At 43.5% G+C, this 18120-nt stretch overlaps 1 protein-coding gene across 1 annotated transcript in view; it reads right to left on the reverse strand.

Moving 5' to 3' along the window:
- Window positions 1–1598: 1598 nt before the first annotated feature.
- The window catches only part of ahcyl2b (adenosylhomocysteinase like 2b), a 35382-nt gene continuing 18860 nt past the window's right edge, over window positions 1599–18120 (reverse strand). Inside the window, exons 2-17 of the mRNA XM_018687504.2 lie at window positions 15159–15267; window positions 12097–12240; window positions 11545–11645; window positions 11349–11451; window positions 11092–11186; window positions 10764–10870; window positions 10316–10432; window positions 10109–10172; window positions 9340–9428; window positions 9176–9246; window positions 7749–7843; window positions 6963–7061; window positions 5839–5907; window positions 5648–5726; window positions 4809–4929; window positions 1599–4546 (exon numbers count right to left, since the gene is read on the reverse strand). Coding sequence (XP_018543020.1) covers window positions 4540–4546; window positions 4809–4929; window positions 5648–5726; window positions 5839–5907; window positions 6963–7061; window positions 7749–7843; window positions 9176–9246; window positions 9340–9428; window positions 10109–10172; window positions 10316–10432; window positions 10764–10870; window positions 11092–11186; window positions 11349–11451; window positions 11545–11645; window positions 12097–12240; window positions 15159–15267 — 1470 coding nt within the window. The 3' untranslated portion in view covers window positions 1599–4539. The remainder of the gene's footprint in view (window positions 4547–4808; window positions 4930–5647; window positions 5727–5838; window positions 5908–6962; window positions 7062–7748; window positions 7844–9175; window positions 9247–9339; window positions 9429–10108; window positions 10173–10315; window positions 10433–10763; window positions 10871–11091; window positions 11187–11348; window positions 11452–11544; window positions 11646–12096; window positions 12241–15158; window positions 15268–18120) is intronic.

An 18120-nucleotide genomic window follows, 5' to 3' on the forward strand; every position in this document is an offset into this window, starting at 1 on the left:
AGAGTAAAACGTGGTGGTGTAGCGGGGTCAGTGTGTTCATGTAGAGGGCTGAAGATGCACTTCATAACAAAATAAGGAAGTTTCATGTGAAGCCCTCCCATTAATTAAATGGCGGACTCCGCCACTCACAGTGAAAACTACAGACAGCTAATTACAGAATGTAAATACACTGAATGTCTGCTGCTGGAAAAACAGTCTTTTACTCCTTTATCCTGAAAATCTTAAGGATTATAAAGCATCACAACAACATTAGATAAGATATGTGTCGTCTATGAAGCCTCTTCAGACGACCATCTTTGATTAAAATGCTTGCAAAATGTTTTTGAAGAATAAAAACATCACAGAGTACTCCTGAGTTTGCACCAACCTCACTGCCCCCACATTAACACATAAACAAACCTCCAGTATTCATGTACCTGCATCATAACTTGCCCGACTCCTCCTGTTTAAATGTTACATGGAGGTGGAGGTGCCCCCTCCCTCCTGCAGCCACTTCACCTCCTGTCACCCTCCCCTTCACTGGGGTGAAGTGAATTATTGATATGTGGAGGTGGGGGCTCGTGTGTTGGCTGCCACACACACAAAAACCCCCTGACTGTGAAAACCACTTAAGATGACATGATTGGATTGTACAGCTGAATGTGGGCGTGAGCTTCTGGTGGAACGTGACCACATGGCAGGACAGCAGGGAAGGTGTGAGGGGTGGGGCAAGTTCATGATTAAATAATTATTCACTGGTTGATTCGAGTCTGACAAAGCTGTAAATCAATAAAGCATAACTGATATTCAGTGGATGAACTGCAGCAGTTCTCCAGGAGATGACTAGTGATTCTACTTATTTTGTACACTACAAAATAATAATAAAGGGGTTTGGAAGAAAAGAGTTTTAAAGGAGTATTCCAATAAAATAGAATTAAAAAAAACACCTAAAAAGTTGAGGAAGAAATCCAGACACGAAGTCCCAGGAGAGGTCAAGCTTCAAAATCACTGGATCTAACAATTCTCATAATACCACTTATTTTTCCTCTTGTTAGATTATTTCTCATGTAAAATTAGTTAAATAATCCTGGTGTCATCATCAGGGTCACAGTCTTCTCCTTAGGATGGTTTGTTCAGATCTAAAAATCTAAAAATGATCTTGAACTAAAGCCTGCAGAAATTCTTTTGGCAACTTTTTTTTTGGTGAAAATGTTCCTTTAAATTTAGTGTTTAAAAGCTACAGTCAGGTGCACTTAACCTTGATTTACAGGAACATAAACCTCTATGTTTCAGTGTCAGTCGTCGTAAACAACAGGACATCTTTAACTGCTCGTCGTCTCCTGTGATGCAGATCTGTGTGTCAGGGATAAATAAAGGCTCGGAGCCAGCTGAACTCTGTTGATGTCAGAGACGTCCCTGTCTGACGGCTCAGATGAGCTCAGTGCAGCTCTGACAGACCTCAGCAGCTGCACACATGGGCTCCCCTTCCCCCATCACACACGAACACGACGACACAAATCGGTCCACTACGACAACAGACGCACACCAAACATTTCTATAGAGAGAGAGCAGATGATTAATCGTTGAAAAGGAAAATCAAGGCCAAGCACACGAACTGGTTACAATTTTTACATCTTTATTCATTAAGGTTACAGAATTTTTTAATTATTGCTCATCATCTACCATTATCACTTGCAATATTTAAACATAGGGTTTTTTTTCTTTATTAGACAACTTAAACATGTTTGAGTTCATTTTGCCAGTTTGCACTGTATGAGGATTTACAACAATAAATAAAGGAGTCGATTCTTCTTTTACCGTCCTATACTTTTAAAGGTTGTCATATCTGTATATAGTATGTATATACATATATGATGCTGGTGTCTTCCCCCGCCCACCCTCGTGTTGGTCAGCTTACGACTGAAAACAAAACAAAACAAAAAGTTTCTCTCCCTAACGCACAGGCTAGGATCCTGAGGCAGCTGTTATCGAAGCGACCATGGCCTACGAGAAAGGATGTGTACAAACACATGAAGACATTTAGACACACACACACACACACACACACTCATACATCAGCTACAATCACCTCAGCTCTCTCTCACGAGGTCATATACTCTTTAACACACATTCACGTGTACAAAAAGAGGGAAAAAATAAGACTTGAGACAACAGGCTTAAGAGCTACACTGACAACAGCTCACACTACTTTAAGAGGGGGGATTCTCAACAGCACAAGGACACAGAGAAACGCACCAACATTGGCAGGGGACAGCGTGACATTGAGGTCATATGGGCTGTGACACAGTATCAGATCTTGTTATTTCATGGCGGCAAACAGGTGTGCAGGAGATTTATCTGAGAGGCTCCCTCACAACTTAAAAATGTCAATTTCTTTAGACTTTAATTAGTTTTTTTTTTAAAGGAATAGTTTGAGATTTTGGGAGCTTAGCATTGTCAGCTGATTGACAGATACAGGCTAGCTGTTTCCCTTGATTTCCAGTCTTTATGCTAAGCTAAGAGTGGTATCAATGCTCTCAACTCACAACAACCTTAAAATGTCAGAAACGTCTATTCCTTTAGCTGTGGTTGTTAATGATTATTTACAGTGATGATTTTACTCATGAAATGTGTTGGTATATTTGTACTTGAATGCAAAGTTTTGATTTGACTGGTAAACAAAGCTTTTTGTGCTATTTCCACCTGTTCAAAAGATGTGAAGTGATTAAATGTGTACCCATTGTACAGTACAGTAAATTCAGACCTGGATATTAAGCTACCGTGTGTGTGTGTTTAAGTATTTCTGTGAGAATAGAGCCGGGCAGAGTTCTCCCAGCAGGCTGTGGCAGAGACTCTGATTGGTTCAGGTGCAGTCGGGAGCCGGTGGCGGCGGGGGTGGACTCGGCTGTCAGGTGAAATGACTGTCAGGATTTTCTGATTTCTACCGTCAGGGTCAGCTGGGGACGACGGTGCAGCTCGTTACAGCGAAATGATCCGAGCCTTTCGGGTGCGGGGAAGAAGAAACTAAAATACATCAGGGAGAGCGAGCCAAGTTTGGAGATCTTTTTAAAAAATCCCTTTACAGGCAAATGCACCATGAGTCTGCAGAGAAACTAAATGGAAAGAAAATAAATCAAGGTGGAGCTCAGATCCTGGATTTGATTTTTAAGCTGAACCCCTTGACTGTATCTGTGAGTACCAAAGACTTGTGTTGTGTATGGTTAAGTACAGTAAATCTAAACAGCACCATACTTTTCAAAGAAGACCTGATTGAAGAAATCTGCTGAAGTACCGGACTGGCAACAACTTGCTGCACATTTGGTATCTATGAAAGATTTTCTGTCACAGTATTAAAAATGAGGGTTTAAGTACATTTATTACACTTATCATTTGAACATTTAATTTTATCTTTATGACATATGTTGATTTGTGTCCAAAAGTTATGATATTAGACGGCGCGGGAGAGAAAAAGATAGAAAAATCGTAGTTTCTATATAAATATCTAAATATACAGTATACCCCTTGTAATGATCTGACAACCTGCCATGCTTCTAATACAGTATAGTCATTCTTGGTAAAGGAAAAGTCAGCTCTCACTAGCTTGAAATACTTTTCATTACTTCAACACTGGCGTCGTGCGAGCAGCTGGAAGCTGAGAGAGAAGCAGCCAATGAGATGGTTTCACTGTGGGTTTGAGTGACAGGTGGGAAGAACCGGCCACCGTCCAGTCATACTCAGAAAGACAAAAAAAAAAAGTTACGACAAACTACAGGCTGATCCGAAGGGACAGAACGCGCAATAAAAAATGTTTAAAAACAAATAACAACACTGAATCTCAATCAAACAATCAAATAAAAGACATGATATGATTGGACCCTGAGATCCCACCTAACTCCTTCCCATTAGTTCTAACCCCGCCCTCGCAAATATTACACAAGAGAAAACAAAAAATAATCACGAGTAGAAAAGAAAAGACGACGACAACAACAACAAAAAAAAGGACAGGAAAAAATGTCCGTCACTAAATCTTCAAAGGTCATCTTCATTCACACAGATTTTTTTTAATCAAGTTTTTTTTATATAGTATATATCTTTTTAGCGTCAATAATTTCATCTTTAATAGTTAAACAATAAAAGATCTGGCAATGGAGAAGAGAGGATGGAGGGTTTACATACAACTCGACACACGAATGAGCGTCTAAAGAGAACGAGATAACGATGGTGTGATGACGAGCGGAAGGGGAAGTAAAACATCTCCCGCGAGAAGACGTCAGGGAGCTAGCTAGTGGCGAATGGCAGGAGCAGCTCCACAGAGTTAATGTTATTATTATTATTATTATTGTTGTTGAAGCGTGAATAAATAAACCGACTGCCATACGCGTGTTGGAAACCCACACCCCTCCTCCCCCCTCCTCCTTCAGGCTCGGTCAGAGCTCCACCCCCTCCCTCATGAATATAAAGCAGGTGTGTTGACTTTTCTCTCCTCCTCCTCCTCCTCCTCTGTAAGTGTGTGTGATTCATGGAGTATTGGTATTTCCACAGTCCAACCCCAACACTGGTTTAATACCTTTAAGACAAAGAGAGACAAGTTTCAGTTTCAGCTTGTGATCATTTGGGCTGAAAAACAAGTTTCTACATGGATGAATCTGGCTCCTTATCTCCTCTGAAACCTGCTGTGTTTCTGCCTTTTCAAACTACAAGAGCTGATCACAGAATCAAATGTTTAAGACTGAACTAGAGGGAAGAAGACGTCACCTCAGGCTGGCATGAGGCACTCAAAAATGATCTCTTTAACCACTTCAAATACAATCCAAACTAAGTTTTCATACCTATAGTAGTTTGGCTTAAAGGGTCCGTTCTTGTTCAGGCCCAGGTACTTGGCCTGCTCGTCAGTCAGCTCTGTGAGATGTGCGTCGAATGTAGGCAGATGTAGGCTGGCCACATACTCATCTGCAGGACAGGAGAGAGGAACGACATGTTAACATTCACCAGGCGTCTGCAGCTGGTTCATCATTCCAAATGAGAAGAGGAAGCAGAGTCGCAGCGAGATTTACCACCCCTCCATCTCTTCCCTCCTCTGCGATGACTACTGTCCTCCATCTTCATCTTTTCCTCATCTCAGCCTCTCTCTGCATGCCTTCGTTCTCTCTCTCTATCATCTCTCTGTCACTGTGTGTGTGTGCAGCAGTCACTGGCAGGGTGACCTACATTTGGCTGCCTGTTTTTTTTTTTTCTTTACAGTGTTGTGTGTGCTGCTCTCACACACTGAAGGAAAAGCTAAGAATTGTGACGGGCAGAGCTGCAGACACTCTGTGGGCTGTACACACACATATGCACACAGGACTCACTCTGCTGTGAATGATTTGCTTTCCAGGGAGACGACTCTGGACTGAACAGATGAGACTGACTGTGTTGTCGATGGAGATAAATGCAATATGCCTGCAGGCTCTCTGCTGGGGGCAAAAACAACCTCCCTGTAATCACTTCCTTGCTTGGTGGCTACTTAAGAACCAAACAAGGTTATTGTTCATCTCCGTGGCCTGACAGCTTTCTGTGTTTGTGTTATCTCAGAGGGATTCATACACTCTTTTGTGTGTTTTTGTATTCTGATAGTAGGAGTCTTCAAGTTTTCTCCCAGTTAACACATTTTAACTCAAGTAAATCTTACCCATCTTCTTGGGCAGCAGGTAAACATCCTGTTTGTAGCGTCCCTCTGGGGCATTGTACAGCTCTATCAGAGCCAGAGCCTGGGCAGAAACACATCCAAGTGTTACTCACACACAACTTTAACAACTTTAACTTGGACAAAAACAAAACCAGCCGTGTACGGGATTGTAAAGGAGACAGAAACTGGTTTACCTGGGTCGTGGCGGTGATGGAGAGCACAAAAGTGGGCACAGTGGAACAGCTGAGGTTCAGCAGACGACCCTGGAGGGGGAAGAAAAAGCAGCAACACCCACAGGTTTTTAACTTGACACAAATATAAGGTAAAGGAGATGCTGTCTGCTGGGGATGAATCCAACATCTGACTTTGATCAGTTTATTTTCCCTCCATCTTTGTGACTGTGGTGCATCGTCTTAAACTAACAGACATGATGTTAAAAATATATTTGTTTTTCTCCTCAGTGTTTAACAGGCTGCTGTCTGACATGCTGCATTGCAGAGTGAATGTGGTAGATCCCAAATGTTGCAGAGGAGGAGGAACAGGAGGAGGAGGAGGAGGAGGAGGAGCAGGTCGTATTGTTGCTGTTGTAAGATGAAAACCTTTACTGTGTCCCATCACTCCCATTGAAGCTGTAGTTTCTTTAGTGTCTTTGTTGTGCTGTGTTGACCCCGTGCTGCACACAAAGAGCCTCTACAGCTCAGACTGTCTCATCTGTCAAAACCTGTCTCTCTTTCTCTCTTAGGTTTAACAATGGAGCCAAGTACAGCTCACAAATTTGTATAAATAAATGCATGAGTGTATGATATTACATTATGAAAAAAGGTTATGAAACAAAGATCTACTATTTAAAAATGAAATAAACTTTAAAGAAATTCTGTCTCAGATATATGAATGATGATAAGTCTTTTAAATAAGTGACATTTTTGGAACAAAACTCTGTTTTGGATCAGGACTGTGTGGAGCACAGTGTGATCCGGAGGGAGGTGAGGTGAGGTGAGGATGGAGGAGCAGATCTACTGATGTGGCTGAGACCTGCCGCAGATCAAACAGCAGCACAGACGCAGGCAGGCAGGTTGTCTGTCTGGCCCTGTCAGGCTGATCTCATTCTGTCACGGCTTGTAACACACACACACACACACACACACACGCCTGGACATCTATAATGTGTTGAAGGAGGAGGTGTGCATGCATACGCCCCCAAAATGTTTCTACACCCCGGTTTGTTGAGGAATTTTAATGGAGTTCAGTGAGATGTTTATTAAATGTGACGGGGTGTGACTCTGGTGTCTCAATTTTGTGTGTGTTTGAGTGTGTGTACCTCGGCCAGCAGCACTATCCTCTTGCCGTCAGGCCAGATGACGTGGTCCACCTGAGAGCGCACCCTCTCCCAGGTCAGCTCAGGAGTCCGCAGGCTCGCCTGCAGGGTGAGGACAACAATCATCAACAATTCATCCCCTCTTCCACTTCTCATATCTGTCACAGACTGTCACTGATCTTTTATTGTGGGCCAAAAGTTGACTAATGCTCGGTCTTCTCCAGAGCTGAAGAACGTTGAGAGTTGAGTCTGAACAACGTCCTTCATCCACCACTCTCTGATTTCCTCTGGTGTTTCTTCTATTTGGAGCACTTCTCATCTGCTGCACTCACTGTATAAGGGCAGGAGTTAAAACCCTAAAACATCACTCCCTGTTTAGAAGGGCTCATATAACAATGACATCAAGCAGTGGCATCATAATCAATATCTAAAACTCATTTGTCAGCCACAGAGCCCAGAGGTTCAAAAAGCTCGTCTAGCTCTGACCACTGTAGCTGTAGTAGTTATGGATCGAGCCTTTTCGCTACAGCCCCCACTAACTCAGGCTAAGCTGTCAGTTACCATGACAACGTGGAACAATCACTGGACAAGGTCAGGCTTCGGCGACAGGAGCGCGTTCAACATGTTGATGGGAGCTGCAGCGTCGTAGCTTCTTCCATCACGTCTGTCGGTTTGTTCTGTTACCTCTGACCTCAAATGGCAGAACTTGCTCTAAAACGACTTTGAACTAACGTGTGACCTTTATACTTTTGAATAAAAAGGCGCGTTAAGGATTTACTGGTAACTGACCACATCGATCTCGGTGTTGGAGTGTCCCATGTTGCAGACAATGCAGCCGTTCTTCATGCGGTCGAGGTACTCTCTCACCACCACATTCTTGTTGCCTGATGGAGGGAGAGAGACGGTAACATTTTTGTTAAGGTTAAGCTATATTTGTGAATGCCAGCAGGACAGTGAAGCCCAGTTAGGTTCAGAAAGGCTCAGCAGGAGATCTGTGGGCTGACTCTGTATCCATTCCATTAACTGCTCCCATTTGTTTTTCACCTTCATCACTGTGTCTGTGATTTATGTGAAGTGGCTGCTGTAACACTGTAACTTCCCTGTGGGATTAAAAACTCTCTCACATCTGACTTAATTATTTCTTATCTCTGTACTTAGGCACAGTTAATTAAGTCTGAAAATGTAATCTAGTTTGAGTGCTCCACCTGTCTGTGTAATGCCTTTTTACAGATCTGTACACGTCTGTAAAACAACTTTTTATCTGACATTTGATCAACAGCTCTTCATTTATTTTTATATGTATCACACGTTACACTATTGACACTGGAAACATGCCAATCTGGCTGTTGCTAATGTTATTTATATGTGGAATTTCATCCTGATATTTATGATTATCACTGTTTTTAATATCAACTGATAACTCATTTTTTGCTGCGTCTATTGAAGGCCATTTCTGCCAGTCTTTTCTTGGAATATTTCATGAAAGCTTCTCTCTGTTTTGAGATACTAAGTCATTACTTTGAGGAATCATCGTCTATAATGACTAACAGATCTTTTTTTAATCAAATTAGTGATCTCACTGCAGCACCATTATTAATTTACCAGGGATCCAAGAAGCTTTCTGAATTTTGTTGCAAGGGCTGTAACGAGTTGACCTTAATGACGTGACCTTATTAGAGCGAATGCTTGTCCTGTTTTGTTTATTTCACAGCACTTTGTAACTCCATTAGCAGAAACCTGACTCAAATGCCATGAGTCTATCCTTATTATTCTCTTATTATCTTCCCTGTTCGGTTCCGTTTCTCGTGGTAAAAGCCCGTCTGCTGCTTCAGGCCTGCCAGCAGCGTTAGGTAATGAAGCAGAGAGACGAGTAATTCTCTGCTCCAAATAAGTGTTCAGGACGAGTCCCTGGCTGCTGAGCTGAGACCATGATTAGTTCACTGCTGCAGACTGATGACAATGACTGAATATCTGTCCAGTCCTCCTGAATGAGCAGCGACAGAATAGTAGGACTCACTGTTTTCTGCACATAATGTAAGCTGGTATTCTCCCTGTGTTTATTTATGCACTGTTAGTTGTGGATTATGTCCCAACACAAAAGCCAACAGGACAAATCCCTGTACAGCTGCTGTGAGGCGATTAGTCAGCAATCCAGAGACTATGATGCAGAATTACTGAATTTTAACCAAGAGACAGAGACAGAGGTTGAACCAGACCTGTGCAGGTGATGACGATGTCCACTTGTCTGATGACCTCGTTCAGCTTCACCAGCCTGAAGCCGTCCATGCTGCGATTGGGAGACAGACAAAAAGGAGCGTTAAACTAACGCAATGTCAACACCAGCAGTGAGGCAGGAGAAACCGAACGAGTGGAGTCTTACCAGGCCTGCAAGGCACAGATGGGGTCGATCTCTGTGACGTAGACGATGGAGCCCATTGCTTTCAGGGCAGCGCAGCAGCCTTTTCCAACCTGAGGAAGATAAGGATGGGATATTAACATACAACAACAGGAGACAACGTGACGTCATGTCACATGCTGAAGCTGTCAGCGCTCGTGTTGTGTCTAAAATCTGCGAGTGCATGTGGGGATCAGGTGGATTTAAATTTACCTCTGGTAAAACAAGTGACACTGCCACTGTTTGGGCTTTGATTTAAGCTGGAGTAAGCCATCCTTATATCCTCACAACAATTAAACTACAAGTGCTTCACATGCTTATTCATCTGAACACTCAGAGGACAGCAAACTGTGTTCCCTGGTAGTGCATAACATAATCTAAAGCTTGATTTATCGAGTAGTTGATCAACAAAAACTTAATGGGCAACTATTTCAATCATCAGTCAATCTAAGTTATCTCCAGCTACAGTCACGAGGATGTTCTATGTGCACAAATGTCTCTAGTGGCCTGTTCTGTATTAATGAAGTTCAAGACCACCTCCTGAATACTAAATTGTGTGACATTTGCTAAATATCCTCAGGGAACAAGAGAATCTTTCTCGACTTTAAACCTACATCTGAATCTCTCCATTTTTAACAAGTGGATTTATTATAGTTTTAATGTGATTTCACATTAGAGAGGACACAAATCTAACATTTTAGTCCTTCGGAAAACAAGCACTGTGTGTGAGGCTGTGTGAGTGTGTCGGCCTCACCTCTCCGTATCCACACACCACCACCTGTTTCCCCCCGAACATGACATCGGTGGTTCTCTTCAGGCTAAGGACAGAAACACGATTATTCAGACTGTGTGGAGCAGAGAGGAGGTGGGTGTAATTGCCCTGCAACAATAAATGTACAAATAACAAACATGTTTCTTTTCTTTTTTTTAAACTGAGGTTAAACAGGAAACTGTTTCATACCCGTCTAAGATGGACTCCCTGCAGCAGTAGAGGTTGTCAAACTTCTGCTTGGTCACGGAGTCGTTGACGTTCATGGCTGGGACACACAGCTTCCCTGCCTTTGACAGTTGGTACAACCTACACGTTAAACACAAACAAAAGAGATTTGTTTATTATTTATCACTTATGTATTTGTATTCATTTGCTATTAACCAACATTACATATGCTTTACACTAAGTTTCATCTCCGAACAGAATCATGCTGCAGTTGTGTAATCACAGCTGATGGAGATCATGTTCACCACTAGATGGTGATGTTACCACATCAGAAACTGAGTGTGTGTAAGTGTGTATGTGTTAGTGTGCCATTTAAAATAATGAGAAGTGGTTTTATCCATTAAGTCCTGTAAAATTTTAGGCTTTTACGAGAACCACAAGGTCGAGGACGGAGGTTTGCTGCGAGTCCTACCTGTGCACGCCGGTGACGCTCTCCTCTACGATGCCCTTGATCTTCTTGAACATGTTGGGGTATTTTTTATAAATCCAGTGAGTCAGGTCTCCACCGTCATCCAAGATCTGACAGAGACACAGACGAGCAGAGGGGAAGAGAGAGAAAAACTGAGAGAGCAAATAAAAGACAGACCAAACCCTCATCCTTCCTGTACCTCAACCGACAGCAGTGAGTAACCAACGGTCTGGTAAAAACAGTGGATGTATTGGGACTGAAGGATTGAAACAAGATAGAAGATTATGTTCTGATGGTTTAGTAGGCTTTATTTAGAATGTAGGTGTGCTACCATGTTGGGTTGCCATCCTTCCACGTTGACACAGCGATCGATGCACCACCAGAAGTCGTCCTCTGACTCACCCTTCCATGCAAATACACTGAAACCTACAAAGAGACGGGAAACATTTTATATAGAGAGTGTGAAACTGAAAAATCAGGCAGAGGTGGGGAACAAGTGAAAGAGAGTTTGAATATTTAAAGGGTGAAAGAGAAGGAGAGAAGAAAAGGGAACAGGTGTGCACACACAGCAACTCCCAAGAGTCTCACCTCCCTCTGCCAGGGCAGCTGCCACTTCATTCTGGGTGGAGTAGATGTTGCAGGCTGCCCATCTGCACTGAGCCCCCAAAGCTGACAGAGTCTCCATCAGCACCTGAGGACGGAGAGGAGAGGACGGGGTCAAGTTTGGCTTTTTGTTGCAGCTGCTGAAGTTAACTGTGTTGAGTCTTTTGCGTTTCCTACTCACAGCAGTCTGGGCAGTGATGTGGGTGCAGCCCACCACCTTGGCACCGGCGAGGGGTTTCTCCCCCTGGGCTCGCTTCCTCAGGGCCATCAGAGCTGGCATCTCTGAAACAGGAGAATGAAACACACACACACACACACACACACACACACACACACAGGCATAAGTGGATACAGGAATCAGCTGCATGGGAAGGAATTCCCATCATTTAATCCTGCTAATGCTTCATCACTAATCCATCGACTCATCCAGCTGAAGGAGTTACTGATGCTCAGAATGTATTGTGTGTGTGTGTGTGTGTGTGTGTGTGTGTGTGTGTGTGGCCTGCAGGGTTCAGCTGAGGCTCTCTGTATGTTCTGTGAAGTAATTAGGGAATGATGTGAAAATAATGTGTTGGGTTTTAAATGGTGTTCTCACTTGTGGCAGGGGACATATGGCTTCCCTGCAGTGTGGAAAGCAGCAGCACACACACACATGGACACACACACACACACACACACACACACACACACACACACAGTAAAGGCACCTTTTGGTACAGGCCCTTTGCTTTACCTTGCTCAGCGATCTCGATCTCTCTGCGTCCGAAGTCGGCCTGTTTGATGTTCTTGATGCAGAAGTCTCCGTTGCCCTTGGAGTTCTTCTGCTGTTTGTCCCGAGGAGACGTCTCATCGTCAGAACTGTCTGTGTACGACGCCGCTGTAAGAAAAACACACACACACACACACACACAAAGGTATCGTCAGTATGTCACACACACATAAAAGTCCTGCTACAATAAGGCTGCAACTAATCATTATTGACATTATTAATTCATCATTTTGTCAACAAAAATAGTGAAAAACACCTGCTAAAATTTCCCACAACCCAAGACGACGTCCTCAAATGTCTTTTTATTTTCAACCAGCAGTCCAGAACCAAAAGATATTCAGTTTAGAAGAATGCATCAAATCCTCATATTTTAGAAGCTGGAACCAGCAAATATTGCATTTGCATAAAAAGATTTTGGAGAATTGTTGTCATCTTCTGTCCACTGACGAATCCATTAATCAAGCTCTAAGGTTTGTATAAACATAATTTTACGTTCTTTTATCCAGAGCTCCTAGGTTTCAAAGTGCTGAACAAACTCAATGTGCCTTTGGTTTTGAATACTGCCTGTGCTTTTCCCAACCCTTCAATTTGACTTTGGTCGGCCACGGTTTCTGCACAGCACCGAGTTTAATTGATTATGAAGCTGTCTGAAAAACCATTTCCTCCAACAGAGAAACTCCAGCCTCTTTCCAGTGTGGGAGCGCAGTAGAAAATAAACACAGCACAAATGTGTTTTAACACTTACACTGTCACATGTCATAGAGAGGTATCAGTGCAGCTCTGGGATATAAACAGTAGTTAGTGTCCACAGCAAACAGCAGCACGCTCACTGAGGACAGGACTCTGTGTCTGTGCACTTACTACTCAGGTGTGGCTCTTCCTGTGCACAGCCGGTACACAATGCCAGTGTCACTCCTACCACCTTTTCAAAATGCATGCAGACCAGTACCAGATAAGACTGGATACCGCTGGCTGTACAGATACGAAATGACATGACTGATGTGTCTAACTACATAAAACCGTTTCTTACATTAAGGAGAGATTATTATTAAAACTTAAACAAAATCTATACCTAAGTAGACTTGGGGAAAATACTACTGGTGTGTTCTCTGTACTGTGGGAACCATCGGAGAAATAAGACACACTCTGCTGAGGGAATTATGGGGGAAGACAAGGAATCAGCAGCGAGGGATCAGGGAAAAAAGTAAGAGCATAAAACAGAGAGTTCAAAAGGAGATTGACAGCCCTCAGATTATAATGGCTGCTGTTAATAGTTCAACATAAGAAGCCAACAGCACAGTGAAAAAATGAGCTTGTCAAATCACTGAGTGAAATAAATGCAGACTAAGTGCTCTCATCACTGTGGTAATATCTCAGGGAAAAAAAGCCCAGATCATTATTTTAGTAATGATCTGACAGCCTCAGGCTAGAGACAGAGGGAGGTTCTTGGGAAGTAGAGTGATTTAGTCCTGTGCCGGCTGCAGGAGGGAGGTGAATAAGCGCTGAGGTGAAAGGCAAAAAAGCACAGGGAAGTGGAGAGAATGAGGAAAAGAGAGCACAAGATTTAGTGACGGGAAACTGGAACATTTCCGACTCTCGCCTTAGAAAGGGACTCTACATCAACACAGTGTGCCAGTTTTGATCTTAGGGCTGCAAACCAAATATTGTTCCCATTTTGGCTGCTTTTTCCTCCTGAAAGAAAAAAAAACAGAAGGTCCTTCTCTCAGCTGACCCTGATTGGTGTCGCTTGCCGACAAAAACACGCGGCAGCCTGCAAATGTGCCGGTGGGGAGTCACAGGACCCAAATGTTTCAGCTTTTCTCCGTAACTGCACCGAATACTGAGTAGAGTTTTTTAGCACCCTTGACCTGAGGGACCTATTATGACTGTCCACTAATACTGACTGAATTTGTCCATCTGTCTGTCCGCCATAATAGCAACGCTGCCCAAGTAGTATCACACACACACACACACAGATTAATTCATCATGTTAATGGTGTCATTCGAAGACCTGTGGCCTGTGAATGACCCTGACACACAGCAGGAAGTCAAACAGCCTCTAAACATGAAGCAGCTTAAGTAGTATGTAAACATTTAGGGAAGCTCTGCTGCTTTTAGACAAGTGATGGAGAGAAGGGAGGGCCAGAGGTTAGAGGAGAGAGCAGAGAGGGGGCAGAAAAGGAGAGCAGGATTATTGCATCTTGATGCTGCTCCACTTCTCAGTGCTAAAACCAGAACTTTTCTCAGGTCTTTTCCTCGTTTTAAACGAACAGATGATGTTTGGCTTATATTAGCCGCAGATAAACTTGTGAATATATTCTGGCACAAAACTGAAGACTGTCTATTTTGTCTTCCACCATCAACAATGAAAAACCTGTTCTAATGATCATATAGTTACCAAACTGCTGTTTAAAGACGGGCTAGAAAATTAGTTTTTGTTCCTTTAAGCAAAGAAACAGTCTAGCAGTTTCATCCATTCATCAGGCTTTATGCTAAGCTAAGCTAAGCTAAGCTAAGTTTAACTGTTGAACTGCTCCTTTAAGGCCGTGCTGTGGGTTCCCTTGAGCTGCTTCAGTGGCCAGGGGATGTACCGGGTAAAGAAGGCTGTATGGTTGCTATGGAAACACATTTTTGAGCAGTTTCTCCTAAAGACACTTTTATCATTTTTCTGTGTGAGCATCTGACGTCTCTACAGAACCACTTGGCAGGTGAATCTATTTTTTTTTTTTTTTGGCGTTAGATAACGTAACCACAACCACACCCAATACCTCCCAGCCCCCCCCTCCACCCCCTCCTCCAGTGACCCACCAGCAGTTAATCCTCTAACACAGAGCCCACAGTTTCACATGAACTGCAGCGTCAGGAGTGTGAGAACAAGAGCCGGGGAGAGGCAGAGGTGGTCAGACAGGAGACAGAAGTGGAACACTTCCTATATCTATGGTGTGCAGTGGAAACATGTCACATCCACTGGTATGTCTGATAAGCAGCAGGGGATTGGATGATAGGAGGAGTGTGTGTGTGTTTACCTGAGCTGTAGCTGTCTGTGGAGGACTGGGAGATGGAGCGGGACAGAGAGCGCCGGCCGATCTTGGAGGGACGCTTGTTGAACTCCTGTTTCTGGTCGGCAAACTGGATCTGCTTGTGAAGAGAGAGAGAGAGCGGGGGGGGGGCAGAGATCAGAGATCAGAACTCCATCGGGATTTTTCAAGCCACCACTTCCTCTGTGGAAACGACCACCGATCAGTTTCTTCAGCACGCACACACTGTGGTAACCCATCAACTAAGGTTAAGATGACACTTGAAATTCAATGGCCAACTATTAAAATCAAACTCTCACTTTATCTTTAATCTCTCCTGGTCAGGTCATGCTTGTGTAAGGACATAGTATTTATAAAAAATGTTTTAGAGATAAGAAAGAACAGATTAAAAAGGCAGAACAAGTATACTTCAGTCTCCAGGGAAGGGGACCAGCGTTGAATTCACTCAGATAAAAAGAAGACAATGAGGTTATTATCAACCAGCGACAAGGCCACACAAGGTACAACAGTTCATCGGGTGGGAGGTGTTTGGCCACACACTGCAGTCAGGCCACTAAACTGACCGTGATTCTATCGCTTTGTTAATCTTTCCACTATTACACCAGAGTCGATAGCCTGGAGCATCATAATTCATGTGCTGATAATAATACAGAGTGTGAATGGCTGACTTATTCCTGCAATAAAACCTCACGACAAGGAGCGAAACATGCTTGGTGGGGGTGTGCGCGCTTTGAGGCATGAAAACAACATGAACCTCTCTGTTCATTTCATCTGCCTGGAGAGGAGAAAAGTTGTTGAATAACGCCCACCAATCAGCAAATCATTCTGTCAAGATGGAAAGCGAGAGATTCTGCCAATGCGGCAGCCTTCTGATGGAGGTGGTGAAAAGCTTTAAAGATTTGATTAGGGAAAAAAAAAAGGAGGCGAACATGTGTCACGCCTCGTCCTTGGGTACAAGGTTTTTTATCAAAGAGACATTACAAAACAATCCTGACATTCAGACTCATCCTCCGTGTGGTTGTGTGTGTGTGTGTGTGTGTGGGTGTCTTCATTCACGAATTCATTCTCAAAATGTGCGAGGCGCAGGGTAAATGACACTGGGCAGAGCTGCTGTCCAATCAGAAAGAAGATAAAGACGACATTATAACCAGACACACGACATCAACATTATACGCCTTTTTCTCATTTCTGTATCTTGCATCTTAGCCATTTCTTAAACAGTGCCTGTTAGTAAATAGACATGCAGTGATCCGTAATGACTTAGTACAACAATCAAAAATATTACAAAGAAACCAGCAAAGGTACATTTTCCTGATACTGAAATTGTTCAAATCGAATGCAAACACATTTGCTGTTTGCTTTGTTTCACTTCTAATATCAGGTGACTGTTGAGTTCTCGACCTGCTGATACTGATGTCAGAGCATCACCTCCCCACAAAACCAGACCAACCCGCCCTGTCCTCTCTCCTTACCTTTTTCACACAGGGCTGACTGCCTTCCCCATCCTTTTTCTTCTTCAGCATTGCCACATGTGGGTGTGGTGTATGCACGTGTGTGTGTGTGTGTGATTCAAGACCTTGTGTGCACCGATGGGGACCTCGTCCTTCAAGGTCTGATCATTTCATAGGCTACACCTCCTCTCCCCTCTGCCTCTGTTTGGCCTCCGCTTTTTCTTGCAATCCAGCCCAAACTGGTCCGACCATGCGCCGGGACAAACACAATGCAATGAATTGTTTCCCCCGTCCTTTCTTTTTTTCTCTCTCTCTCCCCTCCACCTCCCCCTCTCTCTCCTACCTCTGTATTCTTGTTTAATTGTTGATTGTTTGAGAGATTGGGGTTCCTGAATCGTTGGTATCAAAACCAAAGCTTTACCCCAGCTGACCCGAGATGGTTACAAAGTGTAGCGTTCGGACCGGTCGTGGAAAAAGTGATGGAAAACTACTGAGAGGAATCAATCGTTTTACAACCGCGTGCCTTTAATAAGGAGAAGCTATGAAGGAAGGATCAGTACTGACGTTTTAAAAAATAAGACGATCTGCAGCTCTTCAGAGGATCCACGGGGGTCCTGAAGATGTCTAAATATGTTGCTCAAAAACTAGGGTGGGACTCTATGGAGTTAATCAAATGCACCCCAAACTGGAGCACAAAAGAACAACTTGTTATCTGAATGACTTTCTATCCAAAATCAGCAAAGAAAGTAAAAATACTGGAAGATAAAACAGGCCCTCAAATGTATGATTTTCGTGCAAGAGCAAACTACAGAGAAGCTGTTCACCACTTAGGAGGGCATCTGATGTTGCTAATAACCCTGACCCCCATAACAGGCTTTAATAGGTCTATTGGATGGAGGCTAGATGACGGGCTTTAGGAGCTCAGAGTTGCACTAAAGGATTGAGGGTCATTTTGGGAGCTCAGGAGGAGGGGATCGAGGGGCTTTACGAGATGTTTTTTGGGACAAGATTACTGCAGGTTAGCTCAGGCCTGGGAACAGGGGCTGCTGCCACAGAGAACGACACAGTGGTTCGCTTATTTCTGCAAGAGCGAGCGAGCGGAGGGCAGAAAGGTAGCCCATTCTGCTCTGCTTTCTCAAAGTTCAGTTCCGTATACATAACGTACTAATCACACAAGCTCTCATGTCAGCGAGCGTTTTGATTCTTATTCTGTAGCTGGTCCAAGCCAAAGAAAAAACAGACTCTCCAGGATTATCATCGTTGTATATTTTCCACTGTATATGAGCAACAGAACAGATGCAGTGTCAGTACCTCTGGCAAATGAAAACAGCCACATTTTCTGTCATAAATCTGTATTTCAACTTGCTGTAATGAGACTTCACGATTAAATTTAAGGCAGTGAATGAGCTGATGCTCTTATCCACAGCCGGTTACAATACCCCGCCAGCCAAATGCTGGTCAGCTGTTCCTGCAGCTTACTACCCTGCACTGTGGCTGTA

The sequence above is a fragment of the Lates calcarifer genome, linkage group LG18 (assembly GCF_001640805.2).
Source record: "Lates calcarifer isolate ASB-BC8 linkage group LG18, TLL_Latcal_v3, whole genome shotgun sequence".
Taxonomy (NCBI): Eukaryota; Metazoa; Chordata; class Actinopteri; family Centropomidae; genus Lates; species Lates calcarifer.